Source organism: Trichosurus vulpecula, chromosome 4 (genome assembly GCF_011100635.1).
Source record: "Trichosurus vulpecula isolate mTriVul1 chromosome 4, mTriVul1.pri, whole genome shotgun sequence".
In the NCBI taxonomy this organism is placed as follows: domain Eukaryota; kingdom Metazoa; phylum Chordata; class Mammalia; order Diprotodontia; family Phalangeridae; genus Trichosurus; species Trichosurus vulpecula.
Genome location: NC_050576.1, coordinates 293,641,113 through 293,665,694, shown reverse-complemented (window position 1 = coordinate 293,665,694; position 24,582 = coordinate 293,641,113). Strand labels below are relative to the sequence as shown.

The 24,582-nt window shown below is 38.7% G+C and overlaps 1 protein-coding gene across 1 annotated transcript in view; it reads right to left on the bottom strand.

Annotated features, from left to right (window-relative positions):
- Positions 1-24,582, bottom strand: part of PLEKHM3 (pleckstrin homology domain containing M3) — a 194,339-nt gene that overhangs the window by 78,513 nt on the left and 91,244 nt on the right. Inside the window, exon 5 of the mRNA XM_036755998.1 lies at positions 18,398-18,461. Coding sequence (XP_036611893.1) covers positions 18,398-18,461 — 64 coding nt within the window. The remainder of the gene's footprint in view (positions 1-18,397; positions 18,462-24,582) is intronic.

The window sequence follows — 24,582 nt, the reverse complement described above, 5'->3', positions numbered from 1 at the left end:
AGAGATCAGGTCCAGTTTTCCTAACTCAAAAGTGAATTTTGTCTAGTGCTTTACAATTCACAGTGCTCTTTTCACAATGATCCTGTTAGGACCTCAAAAATCCTGATATTCTTCCTGTCCTAAGTGAAGATCTTCTCACCCTCATTGTACAGAGGAAGGCAGTGAAGCTTCAAGAAATCAATGACTTGCCCACAGTCACATAACCATGGTCTGAGCCAGGGACAAAGGTCAACAGACTTTAAGTCCACTATAGCAGCTATTTCAAACTTCTGATAATTACGAGTGCACGTAAAAACAAACTCAAAAAGATCACCCAATTCCAATGTCTTATTAGAATACCACAGATTTGAATATTGTTTGTTCAGAGAAACCAGCACTTTTGTGATTGTCAGAATGCCAGTGATCTTGTGGCTATCAAGCAAGCATAAGAAGAGTAGGACTATAGGAAAAAAAAAATAAGCCTTCACTTAGCATTTTTGTTTTTGACCCTAAGTGTAAATTTACACACCATTAAGTATTACTGGAGCTGAAGGGAGGCTTATTCTTTCAGTCCTCACAAAGTTCCGGGGAGATTCTGCTGATTAATGTCCTCAAAATGGGTTTTTGGGATACAGAAGAAAAATCAGGCATTTAACAGGAGTTAAAAGGAATTTTCTAATCCTAAATTAGATAGTTGGCTACAGCCAAGGACCTAGATTTAGCACCACAATAAAGAAAGTCTAATTAATAGATTTAATCGTAGCCTCGTGGCTTCCATCAGCCTTTTCTGATTGCATGACTAAGTGTGGCGGCTCATACCCCATCTATACATGTACACTCTTCACTAAAATAGGTTTAGCTATTCTATGCTACAGAGAAGCTTAGCAGGTGTTACACCCCATCAGGTCATAGCAAAGAGTACCAAATAGCCTTGAAAAGGCTAAGAAACAACAGAGGGTAGCAAAGAGCAAATCAGTGATCATGAGACAGTAGAAGACCAGTGAAGAGCAGGCGTACCACCCTCAACAGAGGCAATGTAATACTAAGCAAAAACAGTAGAGTAGGATGATGTCATAACCTGGGCACATGCACAGTTTTGTAACACAAGAAATAATTAAAAGAAATAGGAATGAAAGGGGCCTAGCAGTACCAGATCTCAAACTAAACCACTCTAGAGATAGAGGTCGCCTCAGAAATCCGAAGTTCTTTCCATGCTTGCATTTGTGCCTTCCTCACTGGTGGCATGGTAACCTGTGACAGCCAGCGTATCCCCCAAACATGATATAAGGTGGGGGGTGGTATGCTTCTTGTCACTTATTAGCATAAGTGACAAGATAAATCTTTTGCTCCGGCCCAATGTTGTCTCTGAGTGAGTGGTAAAAAATAAACACACTAATCAGGGTTCTTGAGCTATGGTTTCCAGCGGATGTCCACCTATATGCACAATCTTGGGATAGCAAATAATGCAGGGAGGGACAGGGAGAAGGTAGGTAAGGGTAGATGAGGTGCTATGCTAGATATATAGGAATCATCAACTGCAACTTCAAAATCAGTCAACAGGGTCAGTCAATGAACATTTATTAAGTATTTACTATGTGCCAGGCACGTAGTATGATTTTGGGATTTTATTATAGTGGGATTTGTTTGAAGAGAATATGACCTTCGTGTAACTCCAGGAGGCATGTAATATTTTAAAGAATTTGGTGAATTGGAGAGCTACCTTTAGCAAAAAAGAATGAAGTCTCATTCAAAAGAAATATAGAATACATGAAATATCTGCAAGTTACTCTACCAAGGCACATTCAAGACCTAAAAGTACGATGAAAAAATACTCTTTAATGAAAATGATTTAAGGCACTGTAAATATATTCACTGGCGATCCCTGATTCATGACAACCTAATAAAACGATACTAAATAAATTAATTTATAGATATAATGCTATAGCAATCAAACTATCTATATGATACTTAATAGAGCTAGACAAGATAATAGCAAAATTTACTTGGAGAAACAAAAAATCTAGAGTCTAAAGGACTCAGGTCTCATGTTCTATCCACTGCACCACACATTCTTCAGTTCACTCTGCTCATTTTAAAGATAATAATAACAGGTAGCATTTATATAGCACTTGAAGGTTTGCAAAGCACTTGACAAATATTACCTCTTTGGCCTTCACAATAACCCTGGGAAATAGGTGTTATTGTTATCCCTATTATTATAGATGAGAAAGCTGAGGAAGACAGAGATTAAGTGACTTGCCTAGGATCACAAAGCTGGAAGAGTCTGAGGCTATATTTGAATTCAGGATTTCCTGACTCCAAGTCTAATGCTCTCTAGCCTAGGGATGTTAGCCAACCATTCCCAATTAATTAGTAGCAATATGGAACCTATAATCCATGTTTTCTAATTTCTAATATAGTGTTCTCTGGCTTTGGCACAGAAAAATGGGCTAAAATGATGTAGTTCTTTGCTTTTTATTAGTCTTCTCTGCACAAAGTCAACTATTATTGTGACGATTAACCAGCTATCAGGAAAGCCAAACTTGGGGATATGAAAAGTGAGCTCAAGTCTTGTATTTGACAATATCCTTGCTGTGAGACCCTAGACAAGTACCTTAACTTTTCAGGCCCCCAAGCAACTTTCTTAAGGTTATAAGTTGCAGAACATTTGCAGATCTGCTTTGGTAAAGGAAATTTCCTTACAAGTAATTATCTACTCTAATTAAATCAATAGGTCTGGACCTAAAAAGAAAATGAATCAAAGCGCAGATTTCAGCTGCTTATCTCTTATGCACTTAGCAGCTCTGTTGAGCCTTTCCAGACCATGGAATGAAGGGGAGCTTGGCCTCACTAGCTTTTATTACTTGTTGGTTTCTTCATTTCCACTCTCCTTAGTCCCTGTTTCCTTGACCTCTTGTGTTGCCAAGAACACCTTTCACAATAGATTTTCCCATGTACAACTCAAAGTGTCCTTTGATGTAATACCCTATATCTCGTGCACAAACCTCCCCCCCTTTACTTTTCTCCTGCTCACATTCCCATCTTTATATTGCTCTTCCTTTTTCACATTCTCTTCTAGTTGCAAACGAAATTGGGATCCTTCCCATTCCCATGTATTTTGGCAGGCAGCTCGTATTACCCCCTCACTTGTGCTTATTCTGACTGCTTTGTCCATTTTAAGGTGGAAAGGAGTCAGGTCTTCACCCAAAGACCACCTAATTGTATCCCCATAGCATTGCTCTGAATGTTCATGGGTTAAAAAATAAAGAGAGGACACAGTCCCTCCCTTTAGGGAATTCACAACATGAAATTGTTTCAATTACACGAGCAACATAATCATATGAATGCTTAGAAGAAATGAAGAAAAAAAACCCTGGGAATTTTAGCCAGGTTAAAGAAAAATGAAGCAGAGCCGGGCAGTCACAGTGAGCATAGCTCTGAAGCCAGAAATCTGGCTGCTCTATGCATATGAGCTGAGAAAAACAAGTGCAATATGATGACCACTCCTTAGCAATTTGAGCAACTGATCAGGAAGCATCTGCCTGTCTGGATCCACCTGGAGTTCAACTTCTTAGCAATAATACAAGCACAGAGCTGAAGCAGAAGGGACAAAGGGCCCACTGTTGTTTACACTGTCTATAACTGTTATGGAAGCTTCTCCCTAATCCCCCCTCCAAATAGCACCTCTAATACTGGGGCTTGTTGCAGGGGTGGAAATAATCCTTGCTAGGGTCAAGTTAAGAACCCACTTGAAAAATCAACATTCTGCTTTTATGAAAGAGATGAGCAAGTAATAGAGAAATTTTCAGACATAAGCCTCATTTCCACCAGAACTTAATGGAACTCATGAATTCAGCAAGAGGTCCAGAATTTAGACAAGATTCAACATCAGCTAATTCAAAAGAGTAAAGGCTCTTTAGTCCACTTCCCTTCCACCTCAATGTTAAAGGAAGCAAGAAAGCCAATTACACTAACAGCAGGGATTCTCTTCGGCTGGAAGGGAGAAGGTATTGCAAATCCTCCAAGTGCTTTATGAGTTAGGAGAACTATAATTGCAGGTAGAAGGAGAAATGGTTTCTCTTTGTTTCTGCCAATGTTTAATTCCTAGGTAAGCCTTTCCCTTTCATTTTGCAGAGATACCAAGTTACAATGATCAGAAAATGTCCTGAATCCAAACTAGATTTTTGTATGTGCATATTAAATGTGGTAAATACTACAATTCTGTAAAATTCATGACAAACACAGAGCCCTGGCTGTGTTAAAACTGGAAAAGTACTTGTGCAAGGTGTCAAGAGAGAGATGTCTGCTGTTTGGCCTTTTGAGTAAGTATTGGGGTAAAGCATTTGGCTCTTGTTCTTCTGGCTTTCAGGGAGGTCCAAGGTAGAGAGGTGAAGCCTGATGTACTCTAGCAATGTTCCCAAAACATCAGATGTGATCCTTGGTGAACCTGGGGCTTTCTGTCTAGAGAGAATCAGAACTAGTGCAGGGAAACCTGATGACGTCTCATAGGTTGTCACCCTGCCAGCAAGACCAAAGTCACAGAATGTTGGAGGGGGAACCCACCCTTAAAGATCTAGTTCAACTTCTTCACTTTAGAGATGAGGAAATTAACAAGCTGACAGGTGAAGTAACTTATCCAACATCACAAACGAGTTAGTGTTTGTGACTAGACTAGAATGCGAATTGGACACTCTCATGCTTGCCCCACTATGCCACAGGCGGGCATGTTTGCCTTTCCACCTGCTGGCTCCAATTTTTCTCTCTGATTTTAACTATTACCACAAGCACCTTCTGCTCCAACCAGGTGGGCCGACTCACTGTCCCTTGAATAGTTTTTGCACAGTCATTCCTTTGTCACATTTGCATAGTCACTCTTTTGTCACATTTGCTCATGATGCTAACCTCTCTTCCATTCAATAATCATTGAATCATTGATTCAGTAATCATTGCACATATGTTCAAAGAGAAACACAAAGTTCACATCCTAGGTCTCAAAGTTTACAATCTAGCAGAAAATCAGGTGTGGGGTAAAGGAACAATTAACTACTGGACTATTGGCATCAATTTTCACATAATAATTCTATATGACCCTGGGGATGAACCAATGTCTCATTTGAGGGAATCTTTGGGAACACAAACAATCCAGTAATGCTGGCTGCATTTCTTTGGCTCTTCCTCCCTATAGTCACTCCATGACAGTATATCAGGGAGCTCCTTAGGTATCTGTCAATAACCTAAATGCTAACTGTAAACTTCTATTTCTTCTTCAAGCAAACCATTCCCAGTTTCTTTAAACAATCCTCATATGAAATAATTTTGAGATATTTCACCATTCTGATTACCCTCCTTCAGGATGTTCATTCAGTCAGTAAGCATTTATTAAGTTCTTATATACCAGACACTATGCTAAGTGATGGGGATACAAAGAAAGGAGGAAAAAACCCAATCCCTGCCCTCAAGGAGCTTTCATTCTAATGAGGGAGAGAACACTTATCTAGGTAAATACAAGATATATAAAGATTAGATGGAAAGAAATCTGGGTGGGGAAAGCACTAATAGTTGGTGAGATGGCTTTGGGGCATCCAGTCCATTATGTCCCAAGGCAGTTGCTTATCAATGCTCTTCCTGAAATATGGTGTCTTAGAACATGTAATATCAGAGTATGGTATCTCCAAGTTTGCCAGTCTCCTCAAATATAGAATAGCTTTCTTGATTTTGTTTTCATTCCCTCCTACATGCTGCCTAGGGAAATTTGGTGATGTCTTCTACTCTGCAGTATTACACCAAATGATTATTGTTGTTGTTAACAATAACCATTAATATTTTAAGATTATTGACATTACTAATATTCTAGCCAAAACGGCCTGTAGGCTCTTTCCTGAATATGCTATTCCATCTGCTGCCCTGTACATTTAGGTGGTATAGGCCGGTCAGGAAGATCTGAGTTCAAATGCGGCCTCAGACACTTATTAGCTGGGTGACCCTGGGCAAGTCACTTAACCCTGTTTGCCTCTGTTCCTCATCTGTAAACTAAGCTGGAGAAGGAAATGGCAAACCACTCCAGTATCTTTGCCAAGAAAATCCCAAATGGGGTCATGAAGAGTCAGACGACTGAAATGATGAAATGACCACCTCCACACCTGGTGTGCCACCCCTCCCGGCTGCCACCTCCTAGAATTCCTAAGTCCCTTCTAAGCGCTGATAGATTGGGTGCCATTTCCTGATCTCCTGCTCCAGTTGTTAGCACTCTTCCTCACCCCACCTGAAATGACTGTATTCATATTGACGTATTTTGTGTTTACTTTTTGTCTATATGCTGTTTCCCCCCAATAGGATATCATCCCCTGGAGGCAGGGCCTGCTTTATTGTGTCTTTTTTTATACCAAGTGCCAAGTAAAGCACCTGACACATAACAGCTACACTAGAAATGACTGCTGAATTGAACTGAATACTTGTGAGTAATAACTTATATTAATACAGGAGGTTAAATTTTACAAATTCCTTTTGTCACAACAACACTGCGAGTTATCCCCAATTTACAGATGAGTAAATGAAAAAGAAAGAAAAAGGCTGACTTGCTTATGGTCACACAGTTAGTAAAGCGGGGGGAGGGGGGGGCAGGACTTAAACTTTATGTATTTTGTAAAGCTTAAAGCACCATGTCAATGTTAGCTATTATTATTATAAACTACCAAAAAATTTCCACATTTTTAGGGCTTGCCAGTTAAATACTGAAATACAACCTTGGTTTTCCTTAGTATTATTCTCAATTTATATTGTTGCTTTGATTCTGCAAGGGTCCCATGGTTGACCTGTCCTGCATTTCTTCTAGAGCACAGCTGTCAGCCTACACAAGCATCTGGATGAGGGGTTCTGCATGAGGCTCATGTTGAGTTGGAAGAATTTCCCAGAGGGTTTGCTGCATAGTTTAATACTTCCAGGTTCCTTGGAAGTGTGTATGCATAAAAATGGAAAGAATAAAATCAGATCCCTCTATTATATGGAGGCAATGTCTTACCTCATTTGTTCCCTTAGTGAGAGGAAACAGAAGAGATATGATAGAACTTGAAAGGACCAGTCCTATGACCACGGGATAGCTCTATATGGATCTTAGTGAATTTCCCAGGGAAGAAAAAAGACTGCTCAGTAGCTTCAAAAGCCCAGGCCTACTGAAGTGTCAAAGGCTTAAAAAAAATACCATGTAGGATGCCCTATTGAATTCTTGCTGTTGCTAGGTACGCTCTTCTTTATATGTTGTGCTGCCTGGTTCATGTCTGACATCTCGTGCTTTGGCCTGAAGCCACATGGAAATTTCAGGAGTGCACCAGCTGACTAAGTCATACAGAAGTCTGTCTAACTTCTCTGAGCAGTCAGAAAGGAAGAAAGCTAAGAGTTTGCACCAGTGTTGTAACTTTTCCTCAAAAGGAGAGTGGTGAGATCAGTGTATTTGAAATTCATTCTGTTCCAAATGTGAAGGAAAAGCTGGACTAGAGAAGTTCATTCCTAGTATCACTCACCACATGTGGCTGTGGACTGTATGACAAGGCTGCATATTGTCACTTTATCTAACTTATGTGCAGAGTAATCATGCAAAATGGACGAATCAAAAGCTGGAATTAAGGCTGCTGGGAGAAATATCAACAATCTCTGATGGCAGAAAGTAAAGAAGAATTAAGAAGCCTCTTGATAAGGGTGAAAGAAGAGAATGTTAAAGCTGGCTTGAAACTTAACATCAAAGAAACTAAGATCTTGGCAACTGGCCCCATCACTTCCTGGCAAATGGAGTAAGAAGAAATGGACGCAGTATCAGATTTTATATTTTTGGGCTCAAAGGTCACTGATGATGGTCACTGCAGTCATGAAATTAAAAGATGCTTCTTGGAAGGAAAGCTATGGCTAATCTGGACAGCGTCCTGTAAAGTAAAGACATCACCTTGTCAACAGAGGTCCATACAGTCAAAGCTATGGTCTTGCCAGTAGCAATTTACCGCTGCGGGAGTTTTACTATAAGGAAAGCTGAGGGCCACAGAATTGACGCTATTAAATCTTGGTGCTAGAGAAGACTTATTCAATGTCCTTGGGACAGTAAGGAGATCAAATCAGTGAGTACCTAAATTAACTCAGACTATTCACTGCAAGGTCAAATACAGAAGCTAAAGCTTGAAATACTTTGGCCACATGAGACTATAGGATTCACTGGAACAGATCCTGATGAGAAAGACTGAAGGCAAAAGCAGAGGATGAGATTTCATCCCTGCTCCCCAAACACAGTGCCACTCTACCTTTCCAACTCATCTCCTTTGAGTCCACTCTCTTCTAGTCACACTGGCCTAGTCATGATTTTTTCAGCATGCCTAGGGCTGTTCCACATCGGTGCCTTTCCTCACGTCCACAGTGCCCTCTCCAATCATCTCCACTGTTAACATCCTATTCATCCTTCAAGGCCAAGGTGAGATGCCATCTCCATGACACAGCCTTTCTTGACCTTCCCAGTCATAAGCTAGGCTTCCTGTAAGACCTCACACAGCATTTTGTATCTCTCATCTACTTTTTATAATCTATAGTCATATATGTTTAATTCAACATTCATTTCCCAACTAATAATAGTAATAAATCACATTCACTTAACACTTAGCAAGACACTTTCTTCACAACAACTCTGAAGTCGATGGTGCAAGTACTATTATCACTTGATTTACAGAGGAGGACAATGAGGGTCAGTCAGGTTAAGTGATTTTTCTTGGTCACACAGGTAGTTAGTATTAGAGCCAGGACAGGAAACTAGGTCTTCTGACTTACAGGCCAGTGTTTCTGCTTGTCTATAATGCCTCTTCTTTCAGGTGCCTTTAATAAGCAGAGTGGATTAATCATTAAAAAAAACTATATGTTCAATCATCCATCTAACCATCCATCTATCTATCTATCTATCTATCTATCTATCTATCTATCTATCTATCTATCTATCACTGAACTGCCAGTCCGGAGACTGCTCTTGACTACAGTTAGGCATTATATTGCATCACCATTTTCTCTTATTTTCTTTATGATGTTCTGACAGGTATTATTCAAACACAAATATTTCTAACTATTATATGGAAGCTATGGAAGCCATGCCAGTGGAGTGTAATCTCTGGCAGGTCCTAACAAACAGGGCAAGTTTAAAATATGGACACAATGACAAACTGTCTATTTGTCATTCACGGACCAACCTAGATAAGGTTGAGAAGGACATCACCAGATTAGCTATAAGGTGATACCATTTTAGGCTAGTGCAACTTTGAAAGATAATCTGCTAAGTCAAAGAGTTATGTGATCTGTGCCAGTGGAAAGAGTATCCACACCGATGACATCAAAGATCCTTCAAGTACCAGCATGACAGTGGAAAAAACATCAGCCCCGGGAGCTCTGAGAATGACAGGATTTGGGGAAAATTGGAGAGCTTCATATCTCTAGGACTCAGGTCCCATCTATAAAATGAAAGAGTTAGACTAGACTAGGTGGCCTTCAAAGGTCCTTCCAGGCCTAAATCTATGATTATATGAGGTATTCAAGTATATTAAGACTATGTTTTTTACCCAAATAGACTGATATAATGTAATTCAATTTAAAAATGGCTAACATAGTCAAATAATTATACTAGATTTTAAGCTACTTGAAATAAGACTGTTTTTTATATCTTTGTATCCCCTCACAGTACCTAGCCCAGTGTCTTGTGAATAATAAATGCTCAATAAATACTGGCTGAAGGAATGAACAGAGAGCTGAAAGAGAACCCGTGTTTTTCTCTCTTACACAATGCATTAGAGACAGATGCCACTCTTTATACAAAATAACTAGTGCCTCACCATCAGAAGTTGTTTTTAATATTGCTTGTAGATTTATACTTGCCTGTATTCTCTCTCATCTAGTTCTCCTCGGGACTACCAGTTTGCAAGTGTGAGATGGAAGCCTCTGTGGCTATTATCTGTGCTTGTGGAACAGAGTAAAGCTACACACATAAACAGGGTTCTTTTGGCACATAACCTTTTGAAAATAAGTAACACATAGAATTGTAGAATGTTGGAGTTACAAAGGACCTTGGAGATCATCTGATCCAACTCCTTCATTTTCCAGATGAGGAAGTGGAGTCCCAAAAAGATTCAATTCCTTGCTTAAGATTATACGGCTAGTGAACAGTAATGCCAGGAAGAGGACTCGGAACTCTGGACTCCTCATGTAGTGCTATTCACACTAGAGGGCAGTTATCACTAGTGTTACCGATTCCTTTAAATAAATGGGGAAACAAGAAAATAAGGAGGTGATGCAATTTATTCCAAGGTTTATATCGAGTCAGAAACAGACGTTAGAAATCCCTAATTCCCAGGAAAATGATTTATGCAGCTTTTACGGACTTCTAACACACTGACCAGACACTTCTAATTCACCCATTCTTTGTTCTACCTAGGGCTATAAATGTATTAATTGTCTTTTGGGCTAAACTATAGTATAGTGGCTTTGGGACTGCGAGTATAACTGATGCCACAAGTCAAACACTGACAAAGGTGCCATCCATAGTAGATAATGCCCCATCAAGAGGACATGAGCTTTTGAGTTGTTATTCAGCTTGTGGTGATGTCTTTGCACTACACCATCCACATTCTCTCCTGTTACTCCCCCAAGCATCTGTGAGAGACAAGGCTGGCTAAGGTTACTTATATGTCTTCTGTTTCTGTGGAACAACTGTTTCTGGGCAAAGATAAACTAATTAAAGCACAAACGTAAAAAAAAAAATAAACACCCAAAGATAACTGGTTCAGACAGAGAATAAGCCACAAGCTTGAACTTATTAATAATATCCTCTAACCAATTTGGCTAAGTGAACTATTTCGCACTCTCCCCCCTCCCTGCCACCCCCATATAATCTGTGGCCATGATCAGTAAACAGTAAATGATGTAGAAGAGCAAAGAGTAAGCTTTCTTTTCCTTTCCCATTCTCACCAAAACTGGAAATATGCTGGCAGGACAAGGAATAGTAGGGCAAGAGAGTAGGGGAGTTGAAGGGTGTCTCTATGGTGGCTACTGTGTGGATCAACAGTGGCCTTCCAGTCTCATAGCCTTCAACCTGCCAATCCTCCAGAGAACAAAATTTTTCTCACTGCACCTTGTGCCTTCTCCTCAATTTTTTTTTTTGGGGGGGGGAGGGTTGGGAAAAACACCACTCACTTAAAAAGAAAAAAGACACATTTACTTAAAAGGCACGATTTGCCTCTCAAGTAACTTAAGGTCCTCTTTTCCTAACTCATTAACTGATTGGTACAGTTCTGGATAAAGTAGCTAACGGAGATTTAGTGATGTTTTAATAGAGGCCTCATTCCCGTCTCAGCCCAGATTACTCTCAGGCATTTATGGAGGCTCTGATGGCTTCAACAGAACACAGTCACTGCCCACTGAACAGAATGTGGGAGCTGTCACGCTTTGTTTTTCTGCTTGTTAAATCTGAATGCTTCTAATTAGTTATCTTACCCGCTAATGCCTGGGTGAACAATGGAGAGGAGATCAGAGGTTGGGAGAGGCTATGAATACATGTTACCCAAGCTGCTAAGGGTGGAGTAGCTGTTAACTTGGTTGTAGTCACTGGGGTACTGTGTTTTGATGAGCTCTGGATTCAAAGCAATCAGTCCTTGTGTGAATAAAGGTCATCACCTGTTACTTCTTCGGTTAAAGGGCAGCTGTGCTAGGGTGCCCCCTTAGGCAGGCCTATTGTCTACAGAGTCTGTGAATAGTGAGGAAGGAGAATAATGTTCCCATGTTATGTTTGGTTGGTGGCTAGGGTTATACTAAAATAGTTAGCATAATTTGCTTTAAGAAATAATTCAGTGAATGAAGTGTATGGAAAAAAAAACGAGCCTCAAAGTACATTAAAAAGGGCTTTTAGGGAGGGCTTGCCCTCATTAGCCAGAAAGCCTGATAAAAATCACAGCAAGGTCTAAAGTATTTCCTAATACACCAATTCAGACAAATGCTCAGGTTACATATACTCTAATTTTCTGAGCTCAGAGGTGAAAGCGAGAGGTGGGGAGGTCATTCAATCAATAACATTCAAGTACTCACCATGTATGTGCATATAGAACAAATGATATTCCACACTCCTGAAAGGAAGCCGCTTTCAGATTAGCCAAAATGGCAGATGCGTCAAAAATCTCTTTTAGTTTGCCTTGTGATGATAGCATATGATTATTTAGCAACAGTCAGATTTAGACACTATTTTTGTTTATTTTAGTTAATTTTACAATTAGTTTGCATTTCCTGAGCAAGTACTGACCAACGCAGCAAAGGAAGACAGTAAGAAATGAAAAATTCACTTTGCCTGGGCACTCATTTTGGTTAATAAGTCACTTTATTTGTAAAGGAGGTATGTTGATTTAGTGTAGTACACCTACAATAGGAATGGCCCATGGCAAACCTGTGAAGTATGTTTTTGAGGGCCCCCTCCTCCCTTTTGGCAATTCCTGGATACTTGGGGTCTTGTACTGTGGCTAAGCACCCTATCCAGTTATGCCCTATTTGGGCAATGACCCACACTCCTGACCTTCCTTGACTCTCATTTTCCCTGTAAAAATTTACAAGTTCTCTGCTTTTCCAACCAGGACCTTGGGAGAGGGCTGACTAGCTAATCTGATAAACTAATTTAAGGCAAGTTATTAATAAATAATAATGGATTAATGTGTTACTTTCTCAGATAACATATGTGAATTTCAACAAAGTCCCTATGTAGTCAAAGGCTTCACTGTTGTGGATCATCTCATACAGGGATTCCAGGGACAGAGGTAACTAACTAAATCTCTTGGTTTCCTTATCTGAGAAATGAAGGACTAGATGCTCTCTCCAAGATCTCTTCTAGCTCTGTGATTGTGTCATGCTAATTAAATCTCAGGTTTTTAAGAAGAACAATGTTTTGCAGTATTCCACGGGAGAAAAACACCTGTCTGTGAATACCTTAGTATTTTAAGAATCTTCATGGTGTGGGTATTCATTCCCTGGAGCAGATTGCAGACTCCCTACACCATATTATAAATCTTTTGAGAATTCCAGTGACAAAACAATCCTTACCTAATGATCACTTGGTGGCCAACTTCATGACTGACAAGCTGCCCACAACTAGTCTAGTCCTCAGATGACATCAATGGATACCCCATGCTTGAAGCTCCTCCAGCATGGCAGAAACTTGCAAAGACTTCACTCGCTAGGAAAGCCTGTGCTGACTCAGTGTCATCCTTACGCCATGATGAGGCTAGGATAGCAGGGACAGTTATTGAGGTATAAGATTTGTTCCCTCCAAACAATGATAACAACAAAAGGTATTGCAAATTCTATTTATTCATCCATTTACTACTCTTTAGTCTGGGCCTTTGATTTCCTGGGCATGTTGATCTACCAGCTGGAAACTACGACCTGATACTGATGCAGACTGGCAACTTATCTGTGACTCCTGATCTGAAAGAGTTGTCTAGGACATTGAGAGGGCAGGTGACCTGCCTGCCCATGGTTGCACAGTCAGTATGAAGGAGAAGAGGATTTGAAGCCAAGGCTTTCTAACTTCCAGGGCCAATTTCCTACCCACTATGACATGCTGTTTCTCACATAATGAATTAGGTACTGAAGGGATATCTTTTTTTTTTAAAGCATCCTTAGATGTAGGCCTGAGGTTTTGAGACTATTATGAACAGAAATTCATCTAACAAAATTCCAAGTTTAATTGCACTACATCTTCAGTTGCAGAACAACATCCTCTGAACTCCCAGAATTTGAATATCTTGTGCTCTTTTAAACACATTACCTTTCTCCATTAGATGCTTTCATAGTACTATTTCATAGGTAACTATTATATAAATTTTGTCCATCCTGAAAAAGAAACAATATAAAATGCTGATCTGATCAACATTTTGCTTTGCTCAGTTTCTGATACTCTGGAAAAGCCCAGTAAGGAAACTACCTTTTAGATAAATAAAAAGATGACAAAATTGGGTACAGAATGATCCACTCAGGCAGAATCTCATATTGCTAATAAATATCAGTCAATAGTTAGGAGCCAGACAGAGATATCTTTCATAGGACATTGAAGTGAACTCTGATGGCTAAGCAAGAATGAAATATTTCAGCTCTTAACATTTCTACCCAAAGATACTTTTTCAAGTGGAACTGGTGATATGGGGTCAAGATAACTGAACAGAGGCCATTATATTAGATTCATATGAAGATCTCAAAGTAAAGGAATTCTTTAAAACATTAAAAAATGTTAAAGTAGCTTAACACCCTTGTCCAAACAGCAATTAAGTCAAACTGCCAAAGCTTTACAGAGTGTTACCTCTATAGTAGATGCTAACAACTAACATGTATATTGTGCTTTGAAGTTTACAAACACCCCACCTATATCATGACTTTGATTTCCGTGTTTTTATCTTGACCATGTCGTACAGTGCATGGCACATTGTAGGCTACGTGCTTGCTGACTGTTTGATCTCCATTGAGCCCTGAAACAACAACTCCTTCAGGTAGGCTCTACAGGTATTATTATGTCTATTTAATGGAAGAAGAAATTGAAGATCAGAAAAATTAAGTGATTCTCCATGGCCATATGACTAGCTAGTAAGTGTCAGGGGCAAGATTTGGACCCAGATCCTCCCCACTCCAGGCCTAGTACTTATGTTGGCTTTTCTATTCCATCTAATCCCAGTTGTTAATGTTTTGTGTACTATGAATATTTTATCCTGAAATATTGGGAATGAAACTTCACCTTTTCACCTTTAGTATTTGCTAGCTGTACAGCCACAAGACAAACCATTTAATTTCTCAGAGCCTCAGGTTTCTCATTTGTAAAATAAGGATGATACTAGTTAAAATTTCTATTTTACAGGGTTGCTTTGAGGCTCAAATGAGACCATGTAAGTAGAGTGTTTTGCAAATCTTAAACTATAAATGTCTGTTATTATTTCACTATATTCCCTTAAAATGGCATGTTATTTATATCTTATCATATAGTTGATCTTGCCTTGTTAAGTCTTGGCCTTGCATTACCCCACCCTTTTTTTGTTAGTTATTTTTAGTCATGCCTGACTCTTCATGACCCCATTTGGGGTTTTCTTGGCAAAGATACTGGAGTTGTTTGCCATTTCCTTTTTCAGATCATCTTACAGATGAGGAAACTGAGGCAAAAAGGGTTAAGTGACGTGCCCAGGGTCACACAGCTAGTAAACGTCTGAAGCTGGATTGTACTCAGGAGTAGTAAGAACTATGATGGCAAAGCACATTCTAGGGGTTAGAGTCAATTTATAGAATGTCCTTTTCTAGCACCCATGAGCCTTCGAGCAATGTAATAGTCTCTTGTCTTTCTTGGAAAGAAAATGTCTTTCTCTTTCAACATAGGCTTTTTTTTTTCTTTTGTAGAGACACAGACAATCTGATTAAAATTTATTCACAAAGGGGGTTGTAGAAGAAACCTTTCAGCTCTGATAGGATGCATACAGATCAAAAGCTAAATCCAATTTAACGCCCTTCTAGCAGAAGCAGTAATTGAATTAAACTTCCTCTAAATATAAGTTTGGAGATCTCGTAAAGATAGGCACAAAGAAACAGGTTAGAAAAAACTGTCAAACCCAAGGATGCCTTGTGACTCTTGCCTTTCCCCTACCACAGGGAGTTTGATAAGCTGTTGATTGCCTCTACCACTTTACTACTAACGTTGAGAACTGATTAAACAGCTTACAGGCTCTGGGGGCTAATGGTCTGGGTCCACCAAGGTGAGTGACAGACTGTTGCTTCTGATTTAAGCTGCTTGCTATTTAATGGCTGGATTATTAAATAAGAAGCAGCAGGGCACAGAAAAATATTACAAAAATGGATTTCTGCGAAATGGCTACCACACTTAGTCACTTTAAAATTAATGTGGAATTACTCCTATTCTGGCTACTTCATTTGATAACAAAACTTGGCTCTGAAAAACTTCTTCAAAGAAAATCCACTTCGAAGATTTTTTCCAAGTAATTTCCAAGCACCACATCATCTAGGAGCTTTAAAAGATACTTTAAGAGGTACTATATCCTCATATACCACGGGCAGGTATATAAACAAATTAAACAAAAATATCTGTCAGCATGGTGACTGTGATTATTTCCCTGAGAATCATTTGGACAGAATAGCAAATTAGAAATTCTTTTATTTTTCTCCTTACTAAGGATCACTCTTCAATGTCATGATAAAACAAATATGACATCCATTGTGCCCTATGTAGCAGAGAACAGAGATCCTTGCTGAATCTCTGCTTGCCATCATGAAGGTATCTTCATTTCTATGTAAAGTTCACTCCCTTCAAATGGCTTTGAAGAATCTTTGCTTACTCCAAACAGGAAAAAAAAAGAATCCCTACCAACCAACCAATCAAATCAATATTTGCAGAAAACATACTGTGTGAAATAAGACATTATGCCAGTTACTAATTGGGATGTCTGTCTATCTATCTACCTATCTATCTGACAGGTCCTTATCCCCCTAGGAGAACCTAAGCTCTTTGGGTACAGGGCCTGGTTGACTTTCAAACTTGTATTCCCAGGCCTAACATAATGCCCTGTGAAGTAGGTACTTAATACATGTTTACTGAATGGAATTATTCTTAAGGAGTTTATAATTTATGTGGTCAAATAAAATATGTGTCGATAAAAAGATAATTAATATCACGCAAGAGAAGATAAATATTCAATGAGTGGAAGTGACAGTAAGTTCAATAGGAATTCAGGGGCTAGGCAGAGTGTTTCAAGCTGGGGGAAGCAGCATGGAAGGCTTCAGAGCAGAAGTTGGCAATCTTATCTGGATCTTGAGGCTGTGTAGGTTTTCAACTGGGGATGGTGGGAATAGTTTGAATAAAGACAGAGAGGGCTGGCAGTGCATGGCATGTGTAGGCTAGAATGGGCAGTCAAGTCTGGTGGAAGTGAAGGCTTCATGTAGGTAGTACTTGGAAGTTAAAGTTAGAGAGATAAATGTGGGTCCAACCATGGAGGTTTGTACTTTATCCAAATGGGCAGGAAGGAGAAGCCTTGGAAAGTTCTTAAGCAGGAGAGTAACAGAAGCAAAGTAATGTTTTAACATCAACCTATCAGTGAGTGGAGCATGGGCAGCTCTTAGGGGGAGAAGGACACTTTGTACCTTCTCTCCGAGGAAGGACACAATAACTAGTATCCTCTTGCTTTCTCCCATAATTGTTCTTCAATTCTGTAAAAGTGTTTTACCATACACTGTTAGGGAAAATGGGATTTGGGAGCATCAGACAAAGGAAATCCTTAACTAACCTCTAAACCTCATGGTTGTGTCTCTGTGAGGGGAATTAACAAGGAATGGAGGGGAAACAAAACATAAGAAAGGTACAAAACATGGAAAAATAGGAAAAAAAGACAACTTTAAAGATGTTAAAATACTTCATATTGAAATATTAATTATTTATTGTGTTTCTTTACCACTCACTCATTCTCTGAGCCTCTGTAATCTAGCTTCTACCCACATTTCACTAAATTATTTTCTCTAAGGTCACTAATGATATTCTTCTAGCTGAATTTATTGTATTCTTGCCCCCTCCCCCAATCCTTCCATTAAATCTGAAACTGCTGATCATCCCCTCTATCACAAAGTACTTTGATAATTTAGCTCCTGTTTTATGCTTGCTTCCCTTCTCTTGAGAGGGTTACTAAACTAGTAAATGAACAGAATGTCGTGGAGAAAGTTTTCCTAGACTTTAGCAATGCTTTTGGCAAGATAGCCTGTAAACCATTCTTGTAGAGAAGATGGAGAGATATAATTTGGACAAGAATATAATCAGATGCCTTCAAAACTAATTGGAAGGTTGAACTCAAAAGAGTAATTGGTTCAATGGCAACAAGGAAAGAGGTCTCCAGTGGAATGCCATAAGGATCTGTTTGGGACAATTTAGGCTTGATGTTAGGAGAAATATCCCAGTAATTAGAGCTGTGCATCATCTCAGGAGTCTAGTGGTAGCTGATCCAAATGATTAAGCAAAACCTATTACCTTTAGGACTTTTGAGTCAGCCCACAGAAGACCTGTGTTTTTGTTTTCTTTCCTGGCTATGACCAGTCAAATCTTCGTAAGCCAGTAAGATATGAAAACAAATTTTACCTTAAACATGGTGTATGTTTTTTCAGCTTTTCAAATATTAAAAATAGGGGAATGAGTACATATCAAAATGCATAACACTCTCATATCCCGCATATCTTTGTTTTTTTATTTCTTTTTATTTTTTACACTAAAAACTTTATTTTTTACTCAAATAGAAATCCATAGAATTTGATAAGCCACAATAAAAACTTGCATAATTACCAAAGGGGAGATTTTTCAATGGAGAAGATAGAAAGGAAACAGCCCCCTAATGTAACTTACCTGCTGTAGGTCTGCAAGAGAGTACAGATGGATCTGCTGAAGGAGGTATTCTCTGGGGAAAATTCTGAAAACAAGGAAAACAGTGAGTGGTTGTTAGGTTAGGTCACAAGACTTAATTTTCCTTGGGACTCTCTAAATTCCACAAAACTAGTGTTTCTCTCTAGGGATACTGCTAATAATGGTAGAATGTAGCTAATTAAACTTTTCATTAATGCGTTGCCCTGTTTCTCTGGTAAATGATACTTGAACAAAGTGCAGGCTACAAAATAAACCCTCAAAAACAAATTGCATTTTTACATAATAGTAACAAAATCCAAGAGGCAATAATAGAAAGGGAAATACTATTTCAAATAACTACAAAATATATGAAATACTTAGAGTTCTATCTAGTGAAGCACACAAAATACTTGTACATATCCAATTATAAAGCATTCCTTAAAGAAATCCAGAACAACTTAAAAGCCAGAGGAATATCAGTACTCATGGCAAGGCTGTGCCAACATAATAAAAATGATGACAATATTATCAAAGTCAATTTACCACTTTGATGCTATACCAGTCAGACCAAGAATGTGATACTTTACAGGACTCAATAAAATAACAATAAAATTCACTTGGAAAAATAAAAGATCTATAATATCATGGGAAATAATGAAAAATGTTAGGGATGAAGGGGACATAAAACTTCCAGACTTCAAACTACATAAGAAAGCAGTAGTCATACAAACTGTTTGGTATTAGTTAAACAAACACAAAGATAAATCACTGGAAATGACTAGACAAGGGAGAATCAAAAACAATAGAACTCAATGACTCTGTGTTTGACAAAATGAAAAACAATAAATTATTTAGGAAAGAACTTTCTTCTTGAAAAAAAACTACTGGGGGAAACCAGAAAGCAACCCGGCAGACATTAGCTTAGAATAACTTCTTAAACCATAGTCCACAATAAATTCAAAAGGATATATGACCTTAATATTAAAGATCATACCATAAAAAATGAGAAGGAAATACATTATCTGCTGATCATATACCTTTCACAGCTACTGATATATTCTCAACCAAACAAGTAATGGACAAAATGATAAAAGATAAAATGGATAGCTTTGATTACATGAAACTGAAAAAAAAAACCTGTGCAAATAAAATGGATGCATCAAGGATAAGAAAGGAAGCAAAGAGGAAAAAAATCTTTGTACCTGATTTCTCAGATAAAGGTCTAATATTCAAGATATACAGACAACTAACTAAACTAAACTAACACCATATAAAGCCATTCCCCAGTAGATAAATTGTCAAAGGATTGGACAGTTCTCAAAAAAAATATTGCAAACTGTTAACAACCACTTGTGTTTCTAAATTGTAATTTGTAATGTTTTCATGGATACATTAAACAAAGAAGCTGCCTGTAGCGGGTGGCATATCAACCACAACTTTGTTTTCCTGTCTCTCTGGTCAGGGAAAAAAGAGGGCAAAGAGCATCCCAACTTAAGACAAACGAACATGCCCTACATCATATTCAGAAAGCTATTCGACCTAACTTGGCATTAAAAATATGGAAGGCCAGCACTGAGCTAAAAAGGTTAGGACTAAGCAAACCCCAAGGCTTGCAGGTCAACTATAACGACTGAAAAAAAAGCCAGAGTAGCTTAGCAACAACAAAATGCAGAGATGGGAGATATCATTCCCAACTCCAATACATGCCACAACTGCTATTTTATGATCTGAAGAAGAAATGTGTACTTCAGCAGTGCAGGTATATACAAGACGAACCACTTTTATGGTATTGAATAGCTTACTGAATATTTTAGAGCTTGGTTGATCACTTGCAAAAAAATCAAAACAGAAAGAACCTCCTTAATTCTGAATAGGGCATTTGCACTCACCTATTTGGTCACTCCCACAATAATAAATTCATAGCTATGAAGTGTCATTTTAAAAGAAACTTTATTTTCTTAACCTTTCCTGACTTCAGTTTCACCTAGGCAGAAGGAAGCTGGCATAGAATTGATGCCAAATATTCTCCCTCTTAAATGATACATATGCTGTCTGTACATGGACCATAATGGGTGAAGAGGGCTCTTAAAGTAAGTATAATCGCTATGGAAACCATAGTAGAGGAAAAGATGGGAAGAAAAATTTCTCAGTGCCCTGGTAGATCCCATTTCTGAGCCATGAGGTTTTACATTTTTTCCTTTTTTAAGAAAAATCATTATTAATAAACTCAATACAATTAGTTCTAAATACCATTGAGCATTGGTAAAGGACTATGAACTGAATATATGTCCTAAAAAATAAACTTAGAATACAAGATCCCAAAGAACCAAAAAGCCATAGGGATGTTTTAAAGCGACTCAAGTATTATGTCTGGGTCACATGACCAATGAGATGGGGGACTTTTTCTATACTCACGAATTCTTCAACCTTCCAAAAAGGAATTATGTGCAAGAAATAAAGCAATTTCCATGGTCCAGGACACCAAAAAACCAAAGAAGGTAAAACACAAGGAGCTAAACAACAGAGCAGAATCTCTAACCCAGGGGTGGGGAACCTGCTGCCTCAAGTGGCCCTCTAGGTCCTCAAGTGTGGCCCTTTGAATCCAAACTTCACAGAACAAATCCCCGTAATAAAAGGATTTGTTCTGTCAAACTTCAACTCAGTCAAAAGGCTGCACCCAAGGACATAGGCCACGGGTTTCTCATCCCTGCTCTACCCTCAAAGGTATACTACTTCCCCCGATGCCAACCCCTGTCCACTACACTCCCAGCAGCAGCAGGGCTGCATAAGCCAACCCATCAGCTTGCAACAGAACTCAATTTTAGACCTCTTTAAACCCTTTAGACCACAACCAAATGGTAGAAATTTGCATGGGCTTAGACAGCATGTTAGCTCTCTATGCTACAAAAGAACTTGACCAGAGAAAGAAGGAGCAGAGTGAAAGGGGCAGGACATGTGTGACTGTGTGGCACTCCATCAGGCTTTGGGAAAAGAGCCTGGCATCCAGCTGGGGCGAGTTGTGCCCCCTCAGAAATCACTTGGGGCAGAGACTGAGGCTGATGAACAATGAATTGCCCAGCATGGGAGAAGACTGAGATGGCTTTTGAGGTCCATCCCCAAGGGAGAAACTGCTATCAAAGGGGAGGGAGTCCATTAAACATCAGGGGGAAATAAAGTTAAAAAGCTGAAATTGCCAAAGACCTCAGGAGGAAGAAAACTCAATTAAAGATCTTGAGCAGATAAACCAATAGGGAAGACATTAATAGTAAAAGAGAATATGGCCTCTAGACCATATAAAAGAGTTCAGGCATTTATGAATAAATATTGCAAGACAAAGGAAAATGAATCAACACTCGATGAGGAATAGGACCCTGTGGATTCACAAGAAAGAATGGAATCAGAGCAAGATGGTCCTATATAATTCAAAAGAGAAATAAGAATTGTGAAAGCAGAATTTAAAGACTCCACAGTAGAAACTGTCAAAATAGAAAAACTTGAATCCACAGTGGCAAGTCTCACCAAAGAAACAAAAGAAAAGATAACTAATTAGGAATGAAAATACATGGAAGCGAAGGACAAACTGGAAGAAGAGAGGCAAAAAGCAATAACATTTAAATAAAGCATGATCTTCATACAAGCAAAACATAATGATCTCAAAGACAGACTATTTAGGGACAACTTAAAGCTTATAGAGATCTCAGAAGACCATGACAAGTCAAAAACCTGTGAACACCATAGTGCAAAAAATAAAACCCCCAAATAAAGAGCTAATATAAAGAATCCACAGATCACCTCCAGGAGGCATGTATGTTGCAAACTCTAAGATACATAATACTGAAATTAACAATTCCACTGACAAACAACATACTCTTCTAATGACCAGGAGAAAAGACCTTCAAATAATAAAGGAAAGGAAAGGACATTTGAGTAACATAGGACTATTCTGTATCTACCAGAAAACATAGGAGGAAAACTGAATAATATGTTTTGAAAAGCAAGGGAGGTCAAGATGCAGCCCAAGGTGACTTACTCTGCAAATCTGAGCCTAACTATAAATGAAAAAAAGATAGACATTCCATGAAAATAGAGGCATGTGTAATATTCCTACAAAGAAAATCAGACCTGAAGAAATTACGTGCTTCTCAATCACTCTCGATAACAGAAATACAAGAAGGGGAAAACAAATGCAGCCACCAAGAACAACAACAAAAAACAACAGAGAACCTATTAAGAGACTTCTTTCTCAATGTACATGAGGAAACAAGGGTGAAAAGCAAAAATCAAATGAAAGTAATGTCAGAGAAGGCCTGAAGCATCTTGGACTAAACTTCACAGCACCTCAACTACATGTGAATCAATGTGGGTTGTTCTTTTTTTTTTGTGGGCCTAAATACGGAATGACAATCTCATAAAAGAGAGGAGGAGAGGAAGAAGATAGAGGGAATATGTGATGTACTCTAATTAAGGCAATTAAGAGTTTAAACAGCGAAGGGAAGATAACTCTTATAATCTCTCAAGAAGACGAGAGCCTATAGGAGAGTAAGCAAGGAAGCAAAGGAGCAGATCAAAAAAAGGTGAAAGGAAAGGAAGACATCATGTTTCAGTGGTGAGAGGGTATATGACTGACAAACAACAGATCAGGACCTTAAAATGAGTATGATCTGCAGGGATCTGTGGGTTAAAGAAAAAACTCATTTCTTTTTATTTGTATTATCAGTATTTAGAACAATGCTGTATGCATGGTTTAATAAAGAGCCTAATAAACACTTTTCCATTCATTCATCATTTGAATCCTGTGTCTAACTCTAGGATTCATGGTTTAAGGAGGTGAATAACTTCCTATTTCTCAGTAGCATAACAGGTCTTATTATTCCCTTCAGTATATTTGTATAGCAAAGATTCATTATGATTCATGTTTCTATTATTTTTCTTGTTGCTCAATCATTTTTCAGTTGTATCCAACTCTTTGTGAGCCCATTTGGGGTTTTCTTGACAAAGATCCTGGAGCGGTTTGCCATTTCCTTCTCCAGCTCATTTTACAGATGAGGAAACTGAGGCAAACAGGGTAAAGTGACTTGCCCAGGGTCACACAGCGAGTAAGTGTCTGAGGCCTGACTTGAACTCAGGAATATGAGTCTTCCTGACTTCAAACCTGGCATTCTATCTACTGAGCCACCTAGCTACCCAATGTGTTGTTATATTGTTTTTATTACAGGTTCTCCTAAATGTTTCACACATGTTTGTACTGTCTCTCCCTTTAGATCACAGGTTCTGAGAGAAGGAATTGTGCCTATGATTTCCCTCTGAATTATTCCACAGTTTCTAGTACTATGATTTCTCTGAGGTATTTAATAAATGTTGATGGAGATAATCATAGGATTGGAAAAGAAATCTATCTGGAAAGGTTAAAAGATCAGGGCTTATTATGCCTAGAGGAAAGAATATGGTCAGGATACATAATGATATTTTAAAGTATAAAAAGGCTTTTATACAGATAATGACAAACAACTCTTCTAGTTTACTGAAGCTAAGAGCAGCAGCATGCCAGTGGTAATTAGGCATTGCTTAGTTTATGAAATCAGAGGTGAGGAAAATTTTCCTGATGGTGAGAAGTGTCAGACACCAAAATGAGTACTAAGGAAGGCTATGATATAAAGTATTAAAAGAGATTGCTATTTAAAGGAGGGGAAACATGATTCTCATATGTCTAGGATGATTCTGGGTTACCTGAAGGCAGAGGTGTGAATAAGATTACTTCTCAAAGTCCCTTCCGGCAGTATGCTTTTATGATTCTTGCCACTGCCTGCTTCTTCCAAGTCATACTGAATTTGCAAGATTGCTTCTAAAGTTCTCCACAGAACTTTAAATAGAATATTAGCGAAGGAAGCATAGAGTGAAAAAACGAGTTGATAACAGGGCTAAGAAAACCATGATCAGTAACAACTTCCCTGCTGATTTATAACTGAGCTACCAAAGTAGCTCAGTTATAACTATTTTAAATGTTTGACTGGAGCTCTCTAGTACATGTAGGGTGGGAAGCAGGGTTGTGGAAAGATCCCAAGACTATGAGGGAGGCTCTTGACGCTACAAAATTAGGTCTGGCAGCTGTAAGCTTCCTTTAGGATCTAAGGTTCCTGTAACATACAGCACAAAAAGGTGACACAGAGGTGAATTCTTAGTCATTTGGC